Genomic DNA, 24,106 nt, shown 5'->3' with positions numbered 1-24,106 from the left:
TAAATCTCATTGGTACTCCCTCTGAATCCACTGTATTTCCAGTAGGTGGTGTCGCATATTCTATTGCTTGTGCAGGAGGAGTCCCAGGAGGTGTTGATGCATTTGATCCAGCACTAGAACCTGTGTTGATAGACCACTGAACTTGGGATGGTGACCCCTGATCTGGAACCACAGGATCTGTTATGTCTTCTGCACTTTCAATTTCAGTTATTGTTCCTTGCCCAGCAACTGTATAATGCTCCACATCAAACACTGATGTCACTGGATCTGCCTGGGTTTCTTGCTTCCAATTCCAACCCTTGCTCTCTTCAAATATGACATCATGTGAAATTTGCAATTTCTTTGTCACAGGATCATAAACCCTGTAACCCTTTGTTCCTGTCTCATAGCCCACAAACACCATTTTGGTCGATCTGTCAGACAACTTGGAGATACCTGGCCCAACTGTCTTCACATAAGCAATGTAGCCGAAAGTGTGAAGATGATGTACCTTGGGCTTACAGTTGTGCCATGCTTCAAATGGAGTCCTGCCTTGCAGGCTCTTGGTTGGGGCTCGATTCAGTAAATACACTGCAGTGGCAACTGCCTCTCCCCAAAACTCACCAGGAACTCCTTTGCTTTTCAACAGGCATCTGGCCATCTCTACCACAGTATGGTTGTGTCGTTCAACGACTCCATTCTGCTGTGGTGTGTAAGGAGTTGTGGTAAAGTGTTTGACTCCATGCTCATCACAATACTGTTTGAATTCAATGGAATTAAACTCTCCCCCTCGATCACTCTTGAATGCACGAAGCTTGCAGCCTTGTTCAGTTTCTGCCAGAGCCTGAACCTTCTTGAAGCATCCAGATGCCTCATCCTTTGTTGTCAAGAACTCAACCCACATATATCTAGTGTGATCATCAACTATGAGCAGAAAATAGTTCTTACCACCAGCTGTGCTTGGTTTGATCTTGCCACACAAATCTGCATGTACCAGGTCCAATGGCTTGTTGGCCTGGTAGTTTGCAACCTGTGGGAATGGGAAACGGTGTTGTTTTCCCAAAGCACACCCATCACAGAATTCTTCAACCTGATCTAGCTGGGGTATTCCTTCCACCATCTGCTTTGTCCTGAGCTCCCTGAGCGCTCTGAAATTTAGATGGCCATAGCGACCATGCCAGAGCCAGGCCTGATCGTCTGCCTTTGCCACAAGACAAACTGGTGCTGTAAACTACATACTCAATAGATATAGACGGTTTCTGACACAGGGTGCGCATGCCAACAGTGAATGCTCAACATCAAACACATTGCAAAAACCATCTTCTATCATAATTTTGCAGCCTCCTTCTAATTGGCCTAGACTGACAATGCTGCTTTTTAGTTTGGGTATGTAGTATACTTCAGAGAGTACCTTGTGCCTGTTCTTCTTGGTCTGAAGGAGCACCGATCCGATGCCCTTGATGTCGACGAGCGATCCATCCCCAAACCGCACTGTGCCGCCCACTGACATGTCTAGTGACGTGAGCGCCTCACGGCACCCGATCATGTGGTTGCTGGCACCTGTGTCAAGGACCCAGGCATCCTTGTCCTCATCATGATCTGTAGGGTACAACTTCCTCTCATTGAGATGCACGACATGGCGCGTCGCACACCCCCCGGATGGCTCGACGTCGCGTGGGTGGACGCGCACGGCGTTCACCGTGGACAGCAGAATCGATGGCTGGTTGGCGTCCGCCTGCACGTGATGTGCCTCCTCCTTGCGCTCCCTCTTGGGCTTCTTGCAGTCTTCCTTCCAATAGCCGTATAGACCACAGTTCCTACATCGCCCCTTGTGCCTTGGAGTGCCCTCGGAAGTCAGCTTGATGACGGGTTCTTTTTTGTCTCCGCGATCACCGCGCCCGCCGGCACCGCCACCCCTCGGCTTCCCGCCCTTCTTGTCACCACCACCAGATGTGGAGGATTCTGGCAGGAGACGATGACGATTCCTTGCCACCCAGTCCTCTTCCGTCAGGAGGAGCTTGCCGGCCTTGTCGGTGATGGCCTCGATCCCGAGGCGATCCTCCGCCATCTTGAGCCTCCCGACGAGCTCTTCGATGGTGAGTGTCTTCAGATTGAGTAGTGTCTTGATTGAGATGGCGATCTACAGGTAGCGCTTGGGGAGGATGCGCAGCATCTTCTTCACCACCTGGAGGTGCGCAAGTCCGCCGCCAGGGCGTTGATGCGCATGGCAAACTCATCCACCGTCTTGCTGTCCTTGAATGCGATGTTCTCGAACTCTTGGAGCAGGCGCTGTGCGTTGGCTTCCTTGACGCGTTCGGCACCGACGCGCATGCTCTTCACCGCCAGCCATGCCTCCTTGATGGTTTTCTTTGCCCCAAGCATCTGCCACATCTCCTAGGGAACCGACCGTAGGAGCGCGCCCATGGCTTGCCTGTCCTGCGATCTCTTCATGCCATTGCCGCCGGGCTCGATCGTCTCCCAAATCTCAAGGGTCTTGTAGTTACACTACATGAGCATTGCTCACTCCGTGTAATTGGAGCGGGTGAGCATCGGCCACATGAGTGAGCTCTCCCGAACTCCGTGCGTCGACCCGCTCGATGACGTTGTCTCCGCGCCGCCCATCTTTCTTGACGGCGGCGGCGACCTTGATGGAACGACGAACTTCTTGCGAGCTGGTTCACGCGGCGGTCTCACAGACCCGTCGTAGAACATACAACGCGGTTCCGATACCAGATGTTGGCGTCGGCTGCCGTAGTGGACAGCACGACGGCGATCTACAACGCTCGCACTCACTCGCCGGAACTCACCTGAACTAGTCGTGGTCACCACGAACACACAAACACGCGAAACTGGCGCTGCCAAACGTTGCAGCTTTTCTCGGTTTCTTTCTTTGCTTCTTATTCTTGAGTGGTTACATGGCGTTCAACGCCCGGGATCCCCGCCACGACCCGTTCACGCTGCGTCGTGCCTGCCTAGCGTAGGAGCGAATTTTGTGCGTGTCGTGGCGGAGCGACTGACTCGGTCTTGCCGTGAACGCAGCACACCTCAGACCTGACCACTCTACACATGCAACTAGCTAAGTTCAGAATGTAAACATGAGCCTGACAATGCATATAAAACTATTTACATCAGGATGAACATGCACGGGATTCAGCTTAACACCGTTGTGCGTGCCAACTGCTCACGCATGAGGTCATGGCTGCCCTTGCACAGGGAGGTAGGCTTGATTGCAGAGGAGCGCTAGGTAGGCGGCGAGGCACGGTCATTGTCTTGTGTATGCAGTTCAGGGCTTAGAGAGCCTAGGTGAAAGCCGTGCACATTTTGTATGTGCTATTGACGGCAATGGCTTTGGACGCCGCTAACCTCCTTGGAGGCGTCATTATAGCCTCTCCTCCCTACAATCGTTGGGTCCCTCTGGGTGAAAACCCAGCTCTAGTTCTCCAGGGCCGATGGCGGCAACGCCATCGACGTTGCATCCTACCTATAGGCGTTGCCATGGAGGGTCGTCTCAGCCTTATCACAACTATTTTGCAGTGCCCTTTTGTTGGTACTTCCTATACAGGAGCACAAGCTGTTTGCTAGATAATGTCTGGTGTCGGTGTCTTATTTCTGGCGTTCTCTAGATTCCTTGATTGCATCTTCTCATCATATGCTAGGTTAGCAAGACCCTGATCACCTCTCTTGGATCTCCTCGTTCTCCAATCGTCGGTCATCCAACCGTGGAGGCTTCCTTCCCTCTAGAGGTGTAGGTGGAAGGCGATTGGATCCCGGATGGGCTCCATAGAAGACATATATCAAGGCTATTGTCGATGTCAATCTTGACTCAGTGCCTTACAGCCGCCCATGGAATGGAGCTCATCGGAGTTTTGTCTATTAGTGGTGCAAAATTCGGCGCTCATCGACATGCCTACATAGTGGGAGTTGTAGCTTTGTTAGCTCTCCCTGTGGTTGTTGGTAATGGTTGTTTCTCTATGTATGTGATGTTGTTGTTGATAATGTTTGTCATCTCTCACCCCTCTCTGTTTGAACCTTATTGGACCTTTCAAGGTCGTCCATGTACGATGTGCTTTACACCCTTTGTTATCGGTTTGCCGGAATCTATTATAAATTTATCCAGGTGTAGAGCCTCTCGGCTTCTCCGATGTATACGTCAAAAAAAATAGTGGTTGCTACATTATTTAATCATATCCATACTACCATATATAAGTAAGGTGTTGAAATGTCAAAAGAACAGTACGAACCTAACTTATTAATGTACATGCTAAACAATGCGTAGCTAGAAAGAGACTGGCTAGGCATTATACATGTGTGCTCCAACCTAAACCACGGATATTGTTCTAAAAAAATGCCCAAAGAGAAAAGAGAAAACGCTGATATCCCCATCAGTAGCACAAATGATATTCTCGACTGATCATTTTATTCAAAATCCAAATGATGGTCGAAGTTGATAGCACTGCACGAGGTTATTAACGACTTCCACCACCATGTCGTCGTTTCATGCCAAAATATCCTCGAGAACAGTGAGTATATGCGCTATATGTCGGCCTTCGTGTAATAATTAATTAATTGATAAACTGAAAAAGAGTAAAGGGAAAATTCTTTAATTTACATCCTTTTCATCCTCTTTATTAACCGTACCTTTACACATAAAGAAAACTATCTACGCTGAAATGATTGAAGTTACATGATGCAGTTAGTGGGCATAGAATAAGACTTCCAACAATTATCTCGTAGCCAAGCGGATGGATGCTGATGTACCTTTCCCTCATACCTCGTGCCGCACACACGCACTAGCTAGCGCAACACACTTTCAGGTACGTCTATGGATTCAACCAAGCTTTTTTAGATAATGGAATAAACACCCGGCTTCATCCTCGCTCAAAGTGAGGAGTTTGACCACATTATTACAAAGAAGTTCTCACACTAATGCCTAAAGCAGACTCACAAAAGAAACAAAAAATTAGTTCGTAATCTTAGATATAATGGGCCATCCATAAGAGGAAAAAATGTCAAAGCCGATGTCTTTAAGGTCCGACAAGCCTCGTAGATGCATTTTTTCTTTTCTTCACTTCGTAGCAACCCCAAAACCGGAACCAATGCGTTCCCCTAAATAAGACCTGCAAAATTATTTTAGGACTGCACTTGTCAAAAACACTATCATTCCTAGTGAGCCATAAGGACCAACAGAAGGCAGCCACCCTGCTAGTAATATCAAGCTTGAATCTTTTCCACGCTGCTTATACCAATTCACAAAAAGGTCTGCTACAATACCCGGTGAGGTAATACCAAACACCATATGCAACCCACGCCAAAAAAAATTAGCATATTTACACTAAAGAGCAAATGTTGAATAGTCTTAAAATTACTGCAAAAACAACAATATTTACTTTCTTGCCAATTTCTTTTAGCTAGGTTGTATTTAGTTAGTATTACACCCTTTTTTGGAACCAAAGAAATATCTTAATTTTAAGTGGCAGCTTTACATGCCAAATTTCCTATGTTACCTTGATGCCATTAGTAATTAGGTATTTGTACATCGACCTAATCGTAGAATTAAGGCCATATGATAGTATCCTTCCCTGCTTGTAGGTTTACATTCGCAATAGTTACAATCAGATTATTCCATTCTAGCAATTTATTTCCAATTCGTGCCCTGCTAAAAGAGACATTAAGGGGAATAGTGCTGAATACTTTAGCTATTGTTGCATTTTTTTTGTGAATTATGTTGAATAAGTTTGGGAATATGTAACTTAAGGGTTGGTTCCCTAATCAGATATCCTTTTAGAACCTAATTTGAGAACGGCCCCTTAAGTTGAACCTTACCAAATCAAAAAATTGATCCTTCACTGCCATTAAGCCCATCCAAAAATGGAAATCGCCAGCTTTCTTATTAACTTGGGAAAGTGTTTTATTGGAACCTATCAGATCTCACATCTACTAAAATGATTAGCACCTCGCTTAAACTTTCGTTCACGCTTCATGTAAAAAGGTTAACCCGAAAGTGATAAGTTTGGAATGAAAGTGGGACTAATTCTACCAAACAATACACATGGACCAAACGGGCCAAAACGTGAACACTAATGGGCTGAGGTATTCAAAGGGACCTCCAGAAATGCCATTTTAAGAGTTTGTTATCTTAAGCAACCACCTCTAGGAATAAAGCTAGTTCTAGAGGTGATCCTCTAAATAGTTGTTGCGCAAAAAGTTTATAATTATTTTTATATTAAGTAAGATGAAGATATAAATTTTATATTAAAATTATAGGTCTCACAAGATCTAAAACTCTTTATTGTTGTTAGGTTTTTCTTTGAGGTCATTTAGGAGGGCCAAGCCACCACCTCATTCAATTTTTTTCAGTGTCATCCTGTACCGTCAGGGGTAGACTAAGGGGAAAGTCGACCTTTTCTGACAGAAAACTGTCATGGAAGTCAGGAAAGGTCTAACATGTCGATTGGCAAGCTTCTCATCAGGGACGGTCCCTGACGGCTACTGACCCATCAGAGATAGTTCGAACTTTCCAATCGGTCACTAAACCGTCAACAAAGTTTTAAACTTTCACCGCAAGGGGAAAACAGGCTTTTCCGTTGGCCTGTCTACCATCAGGGTTGTGCAATTCCTATCGGTTTGGCTCCGTCAGGGAGCATCTTTCCTGTCAATTTGCATTTCTGGAAACACGAGTTATTTAGCCATTGAAACTGTCGTTCATAGCAACTAGTTAACCATTAAAAGTAATATTAACCGATCATCCAAACTAAAGTAATAAATATTATATTCAACAATCTTGGAACATCATTCAAGTTCTTCATAAATACTAGAAAGCTATATAATAAATTTATTGCCTTCTAGTTAGCCTTATAGGTAGGTACCTAACAGCCAGCACAATAATTATATATATACCTCTCAACACAGCTACAGGCAGCTAGCTCATACACAACCAAGCATATTCTAGGAGAAGAGAATCTGCATATGTTGCTTCACAACCTAAATACACAGTAGCTGATGCACAACTTAAATACTTTCCGTGTACAAAATACTCAGCATAACACATATCCTTCAAACTTGCTAACCCGTAGTAGATAAACAAAAGACGACTACGGCTCCACAAAATACTTCCCCCATCACACAACTCAATGGCCATCGATGTTGTCTCTGTCCATATTGGCGGAGGCATGAGATGATGCATCTATAGTCCTCCCTACAACCAAAACAAAATAAATAAGACCATTCACGACCATATACAGACCAAATAAAATTTGAAAATAATTCACTATATAAGAAAGGAACATACATATCACAATAAACATATATCCAAAGTATTAAAGTGTGTCAGGAAGATATATGGCAAGTTAACTTCAGAATTTAAATATGCATTTCAGAAGAAAAAAAAAGTTGCACACAACATTGATACACATGGAGCTAGCTGCTAGTTGTGGAGTATAAACCCTTTTTAGTATTTTAGTTACATGCAGTTCAGGTAGATAGCGCGAAAATTGTTTAAGATGCTAATCTTACCATGTCATTTTCTTCTTCCTGATGTAGGTGTGATGGTATCTCTATTTGTACTTTGTTAACAATAAGTTGCAACACCAAAATAGAATTGTATATATGTAGCCTCCTCCTCTATATATATAGGCTCGTCCCTCGCCTCCCTTCTCCCACACAGCCTCGCCTCGCATCTCCTCGATCACCTAGCATAGCAGGCTAGCACTAGCAGCCTCCCTCAACACTCGCAAGCGCTTGCCTGCTAGCTGCGTTGTTAAATTCACAACGATGAGGAGGCAGAGCTCGCTCGCTCGCTCATACTCCTCAGTGGCACCGGCACCGGCACCGGCACCGGCATCGCCACCGCACAACGGAGGAGCTAATGGCAAGCACTTGGCTCCGCCCATGGAGGTGGCGGCGGAGGCCGGGAACGCCTGTGCTGCCGAGTGGCTGGACGACGACGGCCGCCCTCGCCGCAAGGGCACGTTCTGGACAGCCAGCGCCCACATCATCACCGCCGTCATCGGCTCCGGCGTGCTATCCCTCGCCTGGGCCATCGCGCAGCTCGGCTGGGTCGCCGGCCCCTCCGCCATGCTCCTCTTCGCGTTCGTCACCTACTACACCGCCACGCTGCTCGCCGAGTGCTACCGGACCGGCGACCCCGACACGGGCAAGCGCAACTACACGTACATGGACGCCGTGCGCTCCAACCTCGGCGGCAAAAAGGTCGTGTTCTGCGGCGTCATCCAGTACGCCAACCTCGTCGGCGTCGCCATTGGCTACACCATCGCGTCGTCCATCAGCATGAAGGCCATCAGGAGAGCTGGCTGCTTCCACACCCACGGTCATGATGATCCCTGCAAGAGCTCGAGCACCCCGTACATGATCCTCTTCGGCGTTGTGCAGATTCTCTTCTCCCAGATACCGGACTTCGATGAGATATGGTGGCTCTCCATTGTCGCTGCAGTCATGTCCTTCACCTATTCTGCTATCGGACTGTCCCTCGGAATCGCACAGACCGCCTGTAAGTTATTGATTCTTCAATCGGATATTCGGAATCCTTAGACACTCATGCTTGCAGTTAGTTACTGGCTTACTGCTCGTTCTGAATGGATGGAATGAATTATTGCAGCCAACGGTGGGTTCAAGGGCACTCTCACTAGCATCAGCTTCGGCGCCGGCGTCACCTCCACGCAGAAGATCTGGCACACCCTGCAGGCCTTCGGCGACATCGCCTTCGCCTACTCCTTCTCCAACATCCTCATCGAGATCCAAGTAAGCATGCACTACTGTTCTATTCCCTGCAAGGCTGCAACTCGATTCCTCTGTTTCTGCACTGGTTACCGCTGCTGGATGCTGCTCTGGTTCTTGTTCAGGACACGATCAAGGCGCCGCCACCGTCGGAGTCGAAGGTGATGCAGAAAGCGACGCGTCTCAGCGTGGCGACGACGACCGTCTTCTACATGCTGTGTGGGTGCATGGGGTACGCAGCTTTCGGTGACAACGCGCCGGATAACCTCCTCACGGGCTTCGGCTTCTACGAGCCCTTCTGGCTGCTCGACGTCGCCAACATCGCCATCGTCGTGCACCTTGTCGGCGCGTACCAGGTGTTCTGCCAGCCCATCTTCGCCTTCGTCGAGCGCCGCGCCGCCGCGGCCTGGCCGGACAGCGCCTTCATCTCACGGGAGCTCCGCGTGGGCCCCTTCGCGCTCAGCGTGTTCCGCCTCACGTGGCGGTCGTCCTTCGTGTGCGTCACCACCGTCGTGGCCATGCTGCTGCCGTTCTTCGGTGACGTGGCGGGGCTCCTCGGCGCCATCTCGTTCTGGCCGCTCACCGTCTACTTCCCCGTCGAGATGTACGTCAAGCAACGCCGCGTGCCTCGTGGCAGCCCCAGGTGGATCAGCCTCCAGACGCTCAGCTTCACCTGCCTCCTCGTCTCCATTGCCGCCGCCGCCGGTTCCATCGCCGATGTCGTAGATGCGCTCAAGGTGTACCGGCCGTTCAGCGGCTAACTTGGAAGAACGTGGAGGGATCTGTGTAAAACGCAGGACCGTGAACAACTCTTGAAACAATCGATCACTAGGCAAGCAAAGCAAGGCGACCTAGTGTTGAGCATCTCCACGGGAAAACTAATAACACCTTAAAACTGATATATTTGCGTGGTTACCAGTAAAACATCGGTCCAACAGCCGCACTGAAAAAACAAGTCAGCGCCTGCATCTCTGCAAAAGGAAGACGCGCCCCCACCGCGCCATTTTGCGGAGCTTTTGGCGTGCTCTGTAGGCATACCCGACGTCAAAGTTGCCTCCTATCTTCTTCCACCCAGTCGTCAAACGATTGGAAATCAGCTCGGCAGGAGCTGCTGGTTCTCTTTCATGGGCATGTGCATGTCCATCAACACGCAGATGTGGCAGCCCTTGTCCGTCAGTGTGCAGACGCGGCTTCCCCTGTCCGTCGACGCTTCGGTGAGGCCACTGCCACCAGTGCAGACGCCTCTGGCTCAGTCCGCCGGCAAGCATACCGTCCAGGGCTCTAGGCGATGAGCCGATGAGCGGACGGAAAAATTCATGATCCAACTAACTAATGACGTGGTGAGCTTAAATTATTTTTGGGTGCAAAGATTAGGGAGTTGTTGTGGAGGAAACTAATTTTAGAGGCTGACGAGAGGCCCGAATAAAGAGTTTTCAGGGTTAATTTTTTAGGAAGCTCTTGGATTGGTTCAATTAGGCTGGAACCAGCTCTAAACAATTTGGTCTATTCCTAATAAAATAAGAAAAACAAAAGATAAAATCGGCAAATAACTTTCCCCAACCATAACTGCACAAGTTGTGAAAATCAACCCCAAATAAGCAACTCCCACATCAAGAAATCAAGCAAATCAAACACACATGACACATCAGAAAGGGAGTCATTTACCGGTTCAAACGGACGAAGAATGCAGTGCAATGTCGGGGTCAGGGATGGGTGGACGATGGCTTTTGCCCAAAAAAGAACCATTGGGCAGCGTAACTTCGCTGTCTCATCGCATGTTTGACATATGTATGGAATATTAAATATAGACTATTTACGAAACTAAATGCACAGATTAAGACTATTTTGCGAGACGAATGTTTTAAGCTTAATTAGTCCATGATTTGACAATGTGGTGCTATAGTAAATATGTGCTAATGACAGATTAATTAGGCTTAATAAATTCGTCTCGCGGATTACTAACGGATTCTGTAATTTATTTTTTTTATTAGTATCCGAACACCCCATTCGACACCCCATGTAACACCTCCTAAACTTTAGTTAGTGGATCCAAACACCCAAGCAACTGGGGCCATGTTTAGTTCACCCAAAATCCAAACTTTGGTACTATGCAAAAAGAAGATTCCCCGTCACTGTACATGCATGGAGTACTAAATGTTGACGAAATCAAAAACTAATTGCACAGTTTGGTTATACTTTGCGAGACGAACGTTTTGAGCCTAATTAGTCAACGATTGGACAATTATTACCAAATACAAACGAAATGCTACAGTGCGCTACAGTGCTACAGGAAATTCGGCGGCGCCAACTTCGGCCGAACTAAACACGGCCTGGATGTGAAAACATCTGACTGCTTGTGTCCTAAATTAGAGTGTGCAGTGTCCTTTGCAATTCAAAAAAAGTTATAGCTAGTGCATCAGAGGCCTGTCATGTGCTTCGATCAGGGGCAAGTACTGACCTATAGCAGCCACTAATATTGCCCAAAGGAAGCCTCCCAAGTGTGTAGCAGCAAGGATAAATGGAGAGGCATCCCCAGGCCCGTTCGGTAAGACTTATTGCTGCTGCGACTGATTTGTAGGTCTGATTTGTTGTGAGAGAAAAACACTATTTCTATGGCTGAAAAGTATGGCTAATTCTGGCTGATAAGCTCAAGCGAACATGGCCTGAACATCGGCAGCTGCTGCAACACTAGAAAGGGATATTCCCAAACCTCACATTTACTGGATTCTTGCCGGCTCCAACCAGGCACGGTTCATCAGCTAGCCCTAACAGCTAACTCGTCAAACGAAGGTACGATTAGCACTAGTTCATTTATGTTCTCGTGTCCTAGTTTTAGACCTTAAGATCCTATGAATCTACCAATGGCACAAGAGCCTTTGTGTAAGCTCTAAGTTTTTTCTTTAAACTCTGTGTAAGCTCAAGTTAGGACTAGCAGTTCTCTTGTTTATACCTAGTTCATGTTACGAAGCACAATAGTGCCTATCTTGGGTTTTCAGTGGTGTGTCACATCATCACGCATGAGGGTATTTAAAAGAAAGAACACCAAGTACTTCAAATTCCCAAGATCCAAAACCCTAGATCCTCAAATCCCCGAAATTTCCCCAGTTTTATCCAAACCCGAGCCCAAAAGGATGGCAGCAGACTACGGGCTTGTTCGGCTGGCTGGGGCTGGCCAGGCCACTCAGCGGGGCACTGTTCACATCATGCCAGAACAATATTTTCCTCTCACAACAATCAGCCGGAACAGTATTTTTCAGTCATGCCAAACGGGCCTACCATAGCCTTTCTTGATTTCCCGTCATCACGGCCTGAAATCTTCAATGGCCCGATTTTCTATTCATTTTTCCTATGCCGGCCGGCTTTTCCGTCTTTTTTTTTTTCGTCCACTCTTGCTTACCCGCTTGCACGGCCGAGTGGTCAAGCTTAGCCTGCCTGGAGCATTCGATGCAAGGCCCACCGGAGAAAAAAAATAACACAAACACGCACTGTGGGCAGAAGGGTTCGAACCTTGGGCCTGAACAACAAGGGCAATTTGCCTTACCACTGAGGTACAAACAGTGTTTATTCATATTTTTTAGATAATAAATTCATTAATCGGGCCTCTCAATATTTATTTATATAGGCCACAAAATGACCTGCCGCCAGGATAGAAGGAAATTTAAAATTAATGCTGTTGTTTGAATGATTGATTGGATTGGGTTCTGAAACATGTCGCTAACCTTTCTCTTCGTCTCTCACGATCAGCATAATAGTTAAAAGTAAAATATATAGACACAAGATAGAAAGACTATTTTTTATTTATCTGAATATTGATGATTATAATATAGAACTCCCACGTATATATAGTCATGTCAAGATATAGTAAGAGTTTGGTAAGAGCCCATATAACAAACATACTAGGATTATGATTTCTCATTCTCCTTTCCTTCTATAATAGAGTCTATATTTTACAACACTCCCACTGCTCCCCTAGGTCATTCCCCTGATATGTTGGGCCATGACTTTCCGAGATGGACACCTCATTTCTGTGCATAAAGTGTTCTGCCGAACTGTTAGGGAGAACCACCGGACTCTATGCCAAAACATGTGTTCGTATAGATTGATAAGGGCCTGTTTGATCCATAAGCTAAATTTTAAATTTAGCTGATAGGGATCCAAACGGCCAAGCTAAAATACCAGCTAAAGTTTAGTTTTTCAACCCAACTAAACTCAACTGAGTCTGTAAGCCGGAGGATCCAAACACACTCACTAAAGTTTAGTTGGGAGACCTTTTAATTGGTTAAAGTTTAGCATTGAAATTTTAGCTAGCTAAATTTAGTTGGATGAATCCAAACCAAGCCTAAATCTAAAGTTATGTATTTCAGAATGATCCGGGTGATCTGCTGTCTGAGAGTGCACTACAGAGTCTAGAAAATACATAATTTTATATACGATCTTTCCAAAATAGAGATTAAAATATTAATGATGCTCATGACGTCGATGCTTATGCATTACTCACGACCGGGTCATGACACTGTGTTAGCCCATTAGTCATATTGTAGTCTATATAGGGGCGGAGGCTATATAAACCAGCCTTCCTCATCATAGGAGGCTAGCCATGGGATTTGCTAAAATTCAAGTGTTTGGATTTTAGTTTTTTTTTTCAGACGATGGTTATTGCATATATTTTATATTAAAATTACATATTCTTTTTACAGCAATTTCTATAGGTGCAATCTGTAATTTTTGGTACCGAGAATAAAAAAACATATTAGACAAAATCATAAACCCGACAAAATCTAATTTGCATTGTATTGGCACAAAGACAATTAACAATTATTTTTATAGAAAGACAAGGACAAAAATTTAATATGTTACGACACAAAGACAATAACAAATCACAAAAATAATAATTTACTTGTATTGGTTGGTGGCACGAGAGTGTTGCCTGAAATTACCTTAAAATTCAGGCACCTGAAATATAGGAGAAGTGGAACTCTATGGCTACCGAGAGAGATGGAGAGGAGGGAAAGAGAGAGAAAGATTAATGTTACTTTATTTCTTATATTACGGGTAGTCCATATGTTTACGGCTACCTTTAGCTATGGACTGCATCTCTATTTATGATTTCTGCATCAAAAGCGGGCCAATGGATAGTGCCACGTCGCCTGCAAACCCACCGTCGGATAAGCCGATACACGATATGAACCATCCGATCGGAAGCGTAGCGGGTCCCTCACCTGTTAAGCTGTCAACCGGACGGTCGCGAACCCGCTCGCTCCTCCTTCCGGCGCGGGCGGGGGGCCAGCGGCCCCAGCGCGGGCGGGGGGCGGGCGCCGCGTGCGCGGCGTTCCCGGCGCGGGTGGGAGCCCCGGCGACCCCGGCGGGCCCGGCCATCCCGGCGCGGGCGGGGGCCCCAGCTGCCCCTACGACCCCGACGCGGCGGGCGGTGCGGATGTGGCGGCTCCGGCCACCCCGGTGCGGTCGTGCCTGCGCAGAGGTTCGCTTACGAGGCGTCCCTTGCGCCGCGGTGGTGACACGGGCTCGCACCACCTGCTGCGCGTGGCTCCGCTGCTCGACCGGCCGCCGCCGTTTTGCCCTGCCGAGGATGCTCGCCAGCCGTCCACAATCCAGCCTCAAGAAAATCCAAGGTCAGGACCGGTGACGGCGTTCAACCAAATTTTGGCTTCAAGCTCGATATGGACAACGCCCACAATTTGTTCGATAAAATGCCAGAAGGAGGAGAGAGCCCGCGGCGCGAGTGCGATGAACCAGCGAAGCGGCGCGCCGCGGGTCTGGTCCACTGGCGCGTGCCAGCGCAAGGCCTCTCGCCCGCCATTCTGCGTCATCCGTGGCTCTCACCTGTCTCCCGCTTCCGCCTACACCGCCCGCGGCGGCCACTGGCCTTGAGGAGAGGTCGTGCTTCTCCCCAGCTCCCCTTGCAGTGTAGCGCTGCTCCTAGCCCCTCTGCAGCGACGGCGAGCTGCTAGCAGCAATGCGCCACTTCTTTCACCAGCATTCCGTCGCGCTTCCACAAACCAACAAATTCTTGCTGAGGCTTGCACTTCCCCTGCTGCTGGCCATCAGAATCTTAACCAGGTACTCCTAATACTATCTCCAGGCGCCCTCTCCTATGATCCCCGCCCCCCCCCCCCCCCCCCCCCCCCCCCCCCCCACCAACTCCTTGGCTTCTCTCTCAACTTTCAGTATCTGGAATACACCATAGCCATACTATAAATCAGAATTCTCTGAATTTCTGAACTTATCTCAAATCTCAACCATTCCAGAAAAGTTTAATACAGAGGAAGCCTAATCCAGTCACCATCTCAAATGACATGTTGCAGATAGCATTAGTCCACTATATCCTATGTACTTACAATTTCTTTAAAGTTTAAACCGAAGTGTTAGGAACCATGGCAAATTTTATCCTACCACGGAAATTTGTACGGACACCAAAAATTTATCATCAGTCAGCTTCAGTCACCAGCCAAAATTGCTCTGCCCCGCGGACCAACAGTTGACGGTCATTTAGGGCCTGTGGATGAGGTGTCAAGCAACCATTGCATGCACATAGATTGAAATTTTAAGATAATCAAGCTTCAAATGCTAATGTCTGCTTAACATATTTCTATTTGCAATTTATTTTTACCATGATATTCCTTGGGATTTTATCTACAAAACAAGATCCCACATGGTTGTACTTCTTTGAAGAAAAAAAATGACATGTGGACCCTACATGTCATACTTAACTGCTATTGAAACACGCTTTACCACTCCAGATTTTGGCATTGGTTGAATTTTGGCTCTATCATAACAAATATCATTGACTAATATTATTTCCAGTGCAGTCCATGCTCTACAAGCCTTGCATTTTACAATCACAACATGATATTATTAATTCTTGGCATTACCCTCTGGTCTCAATAACTTTGTTACAATATGAACACGTAATGTTATTAATTTTTGGCATTACCCTCTGGTCTCATTAACTTTGTTACAATATGAATTCTATCTTGCAGGTAACCAATTTTGGGTAACTAATCAGCGTAATTACTCAATCTGTGCCAGCAGCACAATAGGGCAACCATAACAAGAGGCTCTGGGCAACCATAACAAGAGGCTCTGTCCCAGTCTGCTCCTCAAGATCAGATTGACATCCATTGGCTGGTTCTCTCCTTGTCTGCTGCATTGTACTGATGTTCTGTGCAGGTTTCTCAAATAATTTAATCATGTGCTTTGCTATATTCTTACATTTATGTTTAATAATATTGAGTTTTGCTCCCTGATTCGGTTTACTTACTGATGATTATTTTCTAGAGACAAATCATAATGACCTGAGCATAGCCAGTGAGTACGACAAATTTACTCTCTCCTAGACCAAAGGGAAATTACACCAGGGATCCTGTGAAAACTTTGCCGGCTATATTATCAATCTAGAATGCCGGGGGGGGGGGGCATCAACCACATCTAGGATGAAAACATTTTACGAAAAAAATGAATTATGCGCATTCTGTCATATCGAATGTTTAGATACATACATGTAGTATTAAATATAGACTAAAAAATAACTAATTACACAATTTGCGACTAATTTGCGAGACGAATCTTTTAAGCCTAATTAACCATAATTTGACAATAAAGTGCTACAGTACTCATGTGCTAATGACGAATTAATTAGGCTTAATACATTCGTCTCGCGGTTTACTCGCGGATTCTGTAATTTGTTTTATTATTATTATCCGAACACCCCATGCGACACCTCCGTATAACATCCGATGTGACATCCCAAAACTTTACACGTTGGATCTAAACAAGGCCTATATCAATTTATCGATTACTTGCCATGGTTTGCTGTTTTGACTTTGTTCATAAAATACTTTTCTATTTCGAGATGATTTGTCCTATGACTTAAGATGGCTTTGTGAAAATCTACAAGTGATGAATTTATGAAATATGCTTTCGTCACCTTCTTTAGGCTTTTTCCATCATCCAGAATTCTATATGCAATAATATATTCTATTCCTAAACTATGTTTATCAAACCATAAGAACTATAGCTGGATAATATAAAGGTTATTTTTCATCATCTCTGCACTTAGATTCATCCACAACAGTAAAATCACCACCGGCTACCTCAAAGATGGCGCGGCAACCATTTTCAAAAGAATTTGTAGCTCAATGCTACTCCAAGCATTCTTAAATCCTAATGTTAATCAATAACTATACGCTTTTTAACCTGGGTCAAAGACTTAGGCCCAAACATCATCAGAGACCATATCCACTGACCATGGTGCACATTCAAGTGAATAAATCATCTGGAGAGAACTTTAGGTCACTAATCACTATGGCTCGCACCAAATTCTATACTGGCCCAAATCTGATGTAGGCGTGGCAAAGCCACGCCCATGTTTCTAGTTATATACTACTCCCACAATATTTCATGAACTACTTTATAGCAACATTGTGGTTGCTCTAAGCTCTCCCTTGACGACCACCTGCAATTCTGCGCATCCGCAGAGATTTGAGCTTAATTGGGTTGCTTACTCTAGAGCTCAAGCAGCTAGCTAGCCACACATATGCTTCCTCCCGGTCCCTGTATTGTAGTCTATATGGTTTCTGGAATTACTTTTTCTTTTGGCTTGGCATATGTTAGCACTTGACATAAAGTCATCAACGTCTTTAATTTGACTTGGATTTATATATGCGCTTCATGTAATGTAAGGTTACCGCCACTAGTGAAAATAGATTTGATAGCTAGTAAAAATGCATTTGCGCGCGGTAAAAACCATGAACACAGTACAGATCATTGCTTACATCCAGTACAAAAACGTCACTGTACTAACGCTGTGTTGTCTATCTCGAAAGTTTGATGGCGAGCTATTCGAATGCCGACATGCGAGGCATGCACGGTCCTTCGCGACCGAGGGAGACGATCTTCTTCTGGTCATGAACGGCAAAAGGTGGCACGATCGACTGACGGAACGACGACCCCAAGCAAATAAAGCAACCGTGTGACAGACAGGATGGACACGCACTAGCCCTAATCCAACACGGATTGAGAAACGTGCATCCCCAACTGAAAGAGGGATGGAGGATTGCGAATTACAGGTTGGAGGAGCAAGCACAGCTGATGAGCACGGGACAGGCTGGTCGATGATGCGTTTAGTACGAGCATTATGGGCGCCAAAGACGTGCCAAACTGCCAACAGGAGTAGTATCACTAACGCTGCTAATCAGGGTCAGGTTTAGTGCTCTCTCTCTCTCTCCTGCAGCTGCAGCTATGTGCGCGGCCCGCGAGGAGCCGCAGGGGCACGTGCGCATCCTCCAGTGACCCCCAAATTAACTGTAGAGGCGGCTGCGCCAGCCGTTCTTCCCAGGGTGTTCCTACAGAGGGTGCCTCTGTAGGGGCGGTTTCCTGACCGCCCCTGCAATGCCCTCTGTAGGGGCGGCTCAGTGTCCTCTGTAGGGGCGGCTGGTGTTTTCAGCTGCCCTTACAGTGCCCTCTGTAGGGGTGGCTGGTAATATCAGCCGCCCCTGTAGTGGACTTCTGTAAGGGCGGCTGTATCACCAGCCGCCCCTGCTGTGTGTATTTGTAAGGGCGGTTCAATCAAGAACCGCCCCTACAGTGGATTTTCCAGCAAAAAAAAATAATTCAAATTCAAATCTGACTATATATAATTAATTCAAATTCGAATCTAACCGTCACAAATATACATATATACATCCACAAACACAAGACCATTATTTAGAACAATCCACTAAAGCAAAGGAAATGTGACCAAGGTCCAGATGAGCACAATGACACAGATAGTGCCAAAGGGCAATGCTGCTGTTGCACTATAAGCAATAGCAACAGTGTTCAAGAAGCAAAATGTCTGGAAGAGAGGTCCACAGAACAGACATCCTGTCAATAGCAAGTTCCTCACCTGTAGATGGAGGCAAAATGCAACATTACTACCATTATCATGCTAATGCCAACTAAAGCAAACCGCGGACAGAGTAAATAACACATGTAAATTCAGGCAGGTTTATGTACTATGCTCATAGGTAACAGAAAATTAAAAACGGAAAGCTCTGCCACATGAACCATGGAACTGTCTACTGATGAAAACTGAAAACTACATGACTGAGCACATGTGATGGCCAGCTTGTGCTTGCGCTTGTGTATTGATAAAAGTAAAATTAGTACAGGCAGCAACATGGGAGCCACTAAGGAAATGCACATCTGAAGGTTTGATCTAAGTAAACCTGCAAAAATTAGGACATGAATGACAACAAACTGAAATCACAAACCCTAATTGGACTAATACTACTAGTGAATCAACAGAGCAAGGTCATATAGAGCTAACTTAGTTGGATTAGTACTATTAGTGAATTAACAGAACTTCAATCTTTTATTAAGCTGACAAGAAAAACAGAAACCACACAGCTGACGATTACCTTTTTCAATACACAGAAATTACACTAATCCATATTTAGAATACGTATATATTGAACTGCACTTTCACATGCACGTGGAGATTTGAACTTGATTTTTTCAACTAAACCTGGTTGACCATATTGAGTTAGGTTTCGCTGTTCGAGCTCACCAGAGTGGATGTATCGACGTCGGGGATGGGGCATGCCGTGGATGTAGCCACCAGAGGAGGAGCTCCCTGACCGCCACCAGACTTCATTGCAGCATATGTGTTCAATGCGCTAGCCTTCTGTAACGAAAGAAATTAGGACATGAATGACAACAAACTGAACTCATATTCATTTTCCTCAGATTTGAAACGCAAATATGCCTCTAACAGGACACAATGAACTCATACACAAGAAACACACACGAGCACATAATATTACCCAACTATAATCAGCCTATTCCTCCTATTACTCCATGCTGAAATTTAGCTAAAGTAAATGCTATGAACCTAGACATTAGCATGCACCCTCCCTCAGCGATCACTAATGCATTCAGATAGCTGCACCTAATGTATTGTGCCTCCCGTGTAGAACATTTGAAAGGTTCGAGACCTAGCAACCATAGTTCAAGGTTGATCTATGCACAACCCTGTATTCAGTATATCATGTTTTCAATAGACAGTAATTATACATTTTAATGTATATGGAAAGAATTGGTATTGATGCACTCATCTACATTTCAGATAAAACATTGTCTGAATGAACTGAATTTGCACAAAACTAAACTATTCATATTTGGTTCGACTGTCAGGAATTATCTATTGATTCCAGCCTGACAGGTTTTGTTCATGTCATATAAACACATTTGATTCCAGCCTGACAGGTTGTGTTCAGGTCAGATTTCATAAAGAGGATTTGTAGGTCACTTCACAGCTAAATGTGTATACGGTTCTTTCTATCTGATAAATATGTAATTGTTTCTAGCTGATGAATATGAAGGCAGCAGCTGCGCATCCGTTTCCCCACAGCCACGTATCGCTGGCTGGCCAGCACAAGCAAGTGCGCGGCGTTGCCGCGCTTGTTTTCTAGTTTCGTCGGATTTCGGAACTTCACTCAAAAACCTAACCTGAACCCATCATGAGATTTCAGCGATTACCTTCGTGATGACGCTGACGGATCCCTGGCCGCTGAGGTCGCCGACGGCGGATCTGGCCTCGCCATCGCCGGAGGAGCCACGCCCCGCATCGATCCGAGCTCCAGGGCCCGCGCCGCTGCGCCGCTGCCCCACTGCCCCGATCATGCTCCATGTCCATCCGGGCTATGCGCCGCCGCGGGGCTGTGGGGAGAGGGCGCGGTGCGGGGCTGCGGGTTGCGACGAGGGGCGCGGATGCAGGGCTGTGGGGAGGACGCGGTACGGGGCTCGGGAGAGGGCGCGGCGCGGTGTGGGGCTAGGGAGAGCGGCGAGGGGCGCGGTGCGGGGCTGGGGAGAGGGCGCGTTGCGGCCGGGGCTCGGTGCGAGGATGTGGGGAGAGGGCTAGGGTTTCGGCTTCTTTTTATATGCTTGTGCTTTCGATCCAACGGCTCTGATTCATCAGGGGTTCATCCAACAGCTGAAATACATCGGGCTACACAGTGCCGGCCCAAAAACCGTTGAATGGGCTGAATTACACTCTTTTTTTCCAAAAATTTTGTGAACTCTAAATTGAATAAGACATAATGTTTAAAATATAACTATTTTTTAAACTTTATAATCTTTAACCAATAATTTATATAATATTTTTTATCTATTGTAGTATAATTTAATACTATTAGATTTGTAATTAGATATATTATCCAATATCCAATAATCTTATAGTTGATTTTTTTTTCAAAATTCTAAATCAAAATAAATTATTCACATGTAAATAATAAATAATACAGTACAAAATTTATAATTATTTTTTATAGATATATTTACATATACAATAACTAAAACAACTACAATAGTTTAAAATTGCAAAATTGAACCTTTAAAAATGGGGAAAAAATTTAAATTTTAAAAAATTAAAATCAAAACTACTAAAATAATTTTGAGACACCAAATGATCTCAAATGAAAATTTGATAAACATCAAAGTTGTAGAGGTCATGAAGGTCTACAACTTTTATTTTGTTCATCTTGTCATTTGACAAAATTTGAACGTTTCAAATTTGAAATTTTAAAAAATGACAAGTTCGAACCAAAATTTGAGACCCAAAATGATTTCAACATAAAAAGTGATGAATACCAAAGTTGTTCAACTCATTAATATCTACACCTTTTATTTTAGTCATCTTGTCATTTAACAAAATTTGAACCTTTCAAATTTTAAATTTTAAAAAACAACAAGTTCGAACCAAAATTTGAGACCCAAATTGATTTCAACATAAAAAGTGAAGAATACCAAAGTTGTTCAACTCATGAATATCTACAACTTTTATTTTGGTTATTTCTTCATTTGATAAATTCTTAGCACACATTGTTCACCAATCTTACACATGTCTCATATAGTTTATAAAACCTTATGAGAGATGTGTCACATTTGTGAACAATGTCATTACCACTTTATCATATGAAGAAATGACCAATACAAAAGTTGTAGATCTTGATGAGTTATTCAACTTTGGTATTTATCACTTTTCAGCTGAAATCATTTGGGGTACCAAAATATTGTCTGAAGTTGTATTTTTTTGAAATTGAAAATTTAAATTGCTCAAACTTTTCATATGTATATATTGATAAAACCAACAAAATAAATTGATAGGGAATTATTTTAGAAAATTTTAGGAAAAAATCATTAGATTTGGAGTAAGTATGAGGAAGAAAAACTAGTTACAAAGTTGACCCACAGATTAAAAAGAGAAATCACACTGTTTACTATGATCATGTAAGGATCATCTAGAACAGTGTGATTTCTCTTTTTAATCTGTGGATAAACTTTATAACTAGTTGTTCTCCCTCATACTAACTCCAAATGTGATGGTTTTTTTATCTAACAATTTCTAAAATCATGCTTCAGCATTTAAGTTTGATCAAACTTGGATGTGACAATGTTTTACACATTTTAAAATTTGAAATTTGGCAAGTTCAAACCAAATTTTCAAACCCTAAATGATTTCAGATGTAAAAGTTATGAATACAAAAGTTGTTCAACACATAAAGATCTACAACTTTTATTTTGGTCATCTTGTCATTTGACAAAATTTGAACGTTTCAAATTTGAAATTTTAAAAAATGACAAGTTCGAACCAAAATTTGAGACCCAAAATGATTTCAACATAAAAAGTGATGAATACCAAAGTTGTTCAACTCATTAATATCTACAACTTTTATTTTAGTCATCTTATCATTTGACAAAATTTGAACCTTTCAAATTTAAAATTTTGAAAAACGACAAGTTCGAACCAAAATTTGAGACCCAAATTGATTTCAACATAAAAAGTGATGAATACCAAAGTTGTTCAACTCATGAATATCTACAACTTTTATTTTGGTCATTTCTTCATTTGATAAATTCTTAGCACACATTGTTCACTAATCTTACACATGTCTCATATAGTTTATAAAACCTTATGAGAGATGTGCCACATTTGTGAACAATGTCATTACCACTTTGTCATATGAAGAAATGACCAATACAAAAGTTGTAGATCTTGATAAGTTATTCAACTTTGGTATTTATCAATTTTTTAGCTGAAATCATTTGGGGTACCAAAATCTTGTCTGAAGTTGCATTTTTTGAAATTCAAAATTTAAATTGCTCAAACTTTTCATATTTATATATTGACAAAACCAACAAAATAAATTGATAGATAATAATTTTAGAAAATTTTAGGGAAAAAAATCATCAGATTTGGATTTAGTATGAGGAAGAAAAACTAGTTACAAAGTTGACCCACAGATTAAAAAGAGAAATCACACTCTTCACTATGATCATGTAAGGATTATCTAGAACAGTGTGATTTCTCTTTTTAATATGTGGGTAAACTTTGTAACTAGTTGTTCTCCCTCATACTAACTCCAAATGTGATGATTTTTTTTCCTAAAAATTTCTAAAATCATGCTTCAGCATTTAAGTTTGATCAAACTTGATGTGACAATGTTTTACACATTTTAAAATTTGAAATTTGAAATTTATTCGTGCGCCATCAGTAGGGGCGGCTGGTGATTCAGCTGCCCCTACAGTCTAACAGCAGGGCGGCTGGTGATTGAGCCGCCCCTACAGATTAGCCCCAACTATAGGGGCGGCTCAGGTTAGCAACCGCCCCTACAGTGCCATCTGTAGGGGTGGCTGGGCTGCTGGGCCCGAGGACGCCCACTGTAGGGGCGCCTCCAACCCTAGCCGCCCCTATAGTAAAAATGCCTCCGTGTTCCTAGGGTAAGAATCTGACGTAGTGCGCCGTGAAAGCAAAATGCAACGCGTGAATGCGTGACGGACCGACGGACCCCCATTGAGCTCCACTTCCATTCATCACACCAATACTTTCAAATCTATCTTTTATATATATATATATATAAGGGACCAATTCAAATTATCAGAAATACAACAATATTGAAATCTATGGTTGCTATACCTTCCATGGAGGCTTCAACGCGATCTGATGGTGTCAGGAGTCTTTGTACCGTGCCTCCGCCTGCATTGAAGCCTCACAACCGCGCCTATCCACCACGATCGGCAGCCCTCGCTCCCCTCGACCGATGGCGGCGCTGTCTTGCTCCCCCTCGACCGACGATGACCCTGCTCCCCGCGACCATGGCGCCATCATCCTCGACCGTGGCGGCGCCCTTCCCCATCCCCTCCCGACAGCGGCTGCGGCGCCCTTCCCCATCCCGATGGCCTTTGCGTGCGTGGTGTCGGCGACGGGCAGCCGCCCTCGGGCTCTGGATCCATGCAGGGCGGACGTGGCGGTGGTGGTGGCGGGCATGGACGTGGACGGGCTGCAGCTCCTACTTCGGCACTGGAGGGAGTCGGCCGAGGTACGAATGGGGTATGA

At 44.6% G+C, this 24,106-nt stretch overlaps 3 protein-coding genes across 4 annotated transcripts; 2 read left to right on the top strand and 1 right to left on the bottom strand.

The window, feature by feature from the left end:
- The first annotated feature begins 7,648 nt into the window (after positions 1-7,648).
- LOC136504820 (amino acid permease 3-like) lies at positions 7,649-9,630 on the top strand. The gene is made up of 3 exons (XM_066499843.1): positions 7,649-8,485; positions 8,594-8,736; positions 8,838-9,630. The coding sequence occupies exons 1-3, from the start codon at positions 7,750-7,752 to the stop codon at positions 9,471-9,473; spliced, it is 1,515 nt and encodes a 504-aa protein (XP_066355940.1). The 5' UTR covers positions 7,649-7,749; the 3' UTR covers positions 9,474-9,630.
- Positions 9,631-13,840: 4,210 nt separating this feature from the next.
- LOC136503243 (uncharacterized) lies at positions 13,841-15,969 on the top strand. Its single transcript, XM_066498386.1, has 3 exons — positions 13,841-14,342; positions 14,428-14,607; positions 15,711-15,969. Exons 1-3 carry the CDS (start codon positions 13,841-13,843, stop codon positions 15,779-15,781), a joined length of 753 nt encoding a protein of 250 aa, XP_066354483.1. The 3' UTR covers positions 15,782-15,969.
- Positions 15,970-18,388: 2,419 nt separating this feature from the next.
- Positions 18,389-20,607, bottom strand: LOC136505478 (uncharacterized). 2 transcript variants are annotated; one of them, XM_066500636.1, is made up of 3 exons: positions 20,251-20,607; positions 19,280-19,396; positions 18,389-18,616 (listed from the first exon to the last, which is right to left on the bottom strand). In XM_066500636.1, the coding sequence occupies exons 1-3, from the start codon at positions 20,392-20,394 to the stop codon at positions 18,449-18,451; spliced, it is 429 nt and encodes a 142-aa protein (XP_066356733.1). In that variant the 5' UTR covers positions 20,395-20,607; the 3' UTR covers positions 18,389-18,448. The 2 variants fall into 2 exon arrangements, with proteins under 2 accessions (XP_066356733.1, XP_066356734.1); XM_066500637.1 differs by having other exon boundaries at positions 19,280-19,393.
- Between the last annotated feature and the right edge of the window lie 3,499 nt (positions 20,608-24,106).

Source organism: Miscanthus floridulus, chromosome 14, assembly GCF_019320115.1.
Source record: "Miscanthus floridulus cultivar M001 chromosome 14, ASM1932011v1, whole genome shotgun sequence".
In the NCBI taxonomy this organism is placed as follows: domain Eukaryota; kingdom Viridiplantae; phylum Streptophyta; class Magnoliopsida; order Poales; family Poaceae; genus Miscanthus; species Miscanthus floridulus.
The sequence above is the reverse complement of the archived record's forward strand: the minus strand, read 5'-3'. Positions and strand labels throughout refer to the sequence as shown.

Bases quoted from the DNA above. Each gene is read 5' to 3' on its own strand.
- LOC136503243 (XM_066498386.1), top strand. From the start codon at position 13,841: ATGGATAGTGCCACGTCGCCTGCAAACCCACCGTCGGATAAGCCGATA. The intron at 14,343-14,427 runs GTCAGGACCGGT...ATAAAATGCCAG, and splicing joins CAGCCTCAAGAAAATCCAAG to AAGGAGGAGAGAGCCCGCGG. The intron at 14,608-15,710 runs GTCGTGCTTCTC...TCTATCTTGCAG, and splicing joins GCCACTGGCCTTGAGGAGAG to GTAACCAATTTTGGGTAACT.
- LOC136505478 (XM_066500636.1), bottom strand. From the start codon at position 20,394: ATGATCGGGGCAGTGGGGCAGCGGCGCAGCGGCGCGGGCCCTGGAGCT. The intron at 19,397-20,250 runs GTAATCGCTGAA...CTTTCGTTACAG, and splicing joins CCGTCAGCGTCATCACGAAG to AAGGCTAGCGCATTGAACAC. The intron at 18,617-19,279 runs GTGAGCTCGAAC...CTCCATCTACAG, and splicing joins ACGTCGATACATCCACTCTG to GTGAGGAACTTGCTATTGAC.
- LOC136504820 (XM_066499843.1), top strand. From the start codon at position 7,750: ATGAGGAGGCAGAGCTCGCTCGCTCGCTCATACTCCTCAGTGGCACCG. The intron at 8,486-8,593 runs GTAAGTTATTGA...GAATTATTGCAG, and splicing joins CGGAATCGCACAGACCGCCT to CCAACGGTGGGTTCAAGGGC. The intron at 8,737-8,837 runs GTAAGCATGCAC...GTTCTTGTTCAG, and splicing joins ACATCCTCATCGAGATCCAA to GACACGATCAAGGCGCCGCC.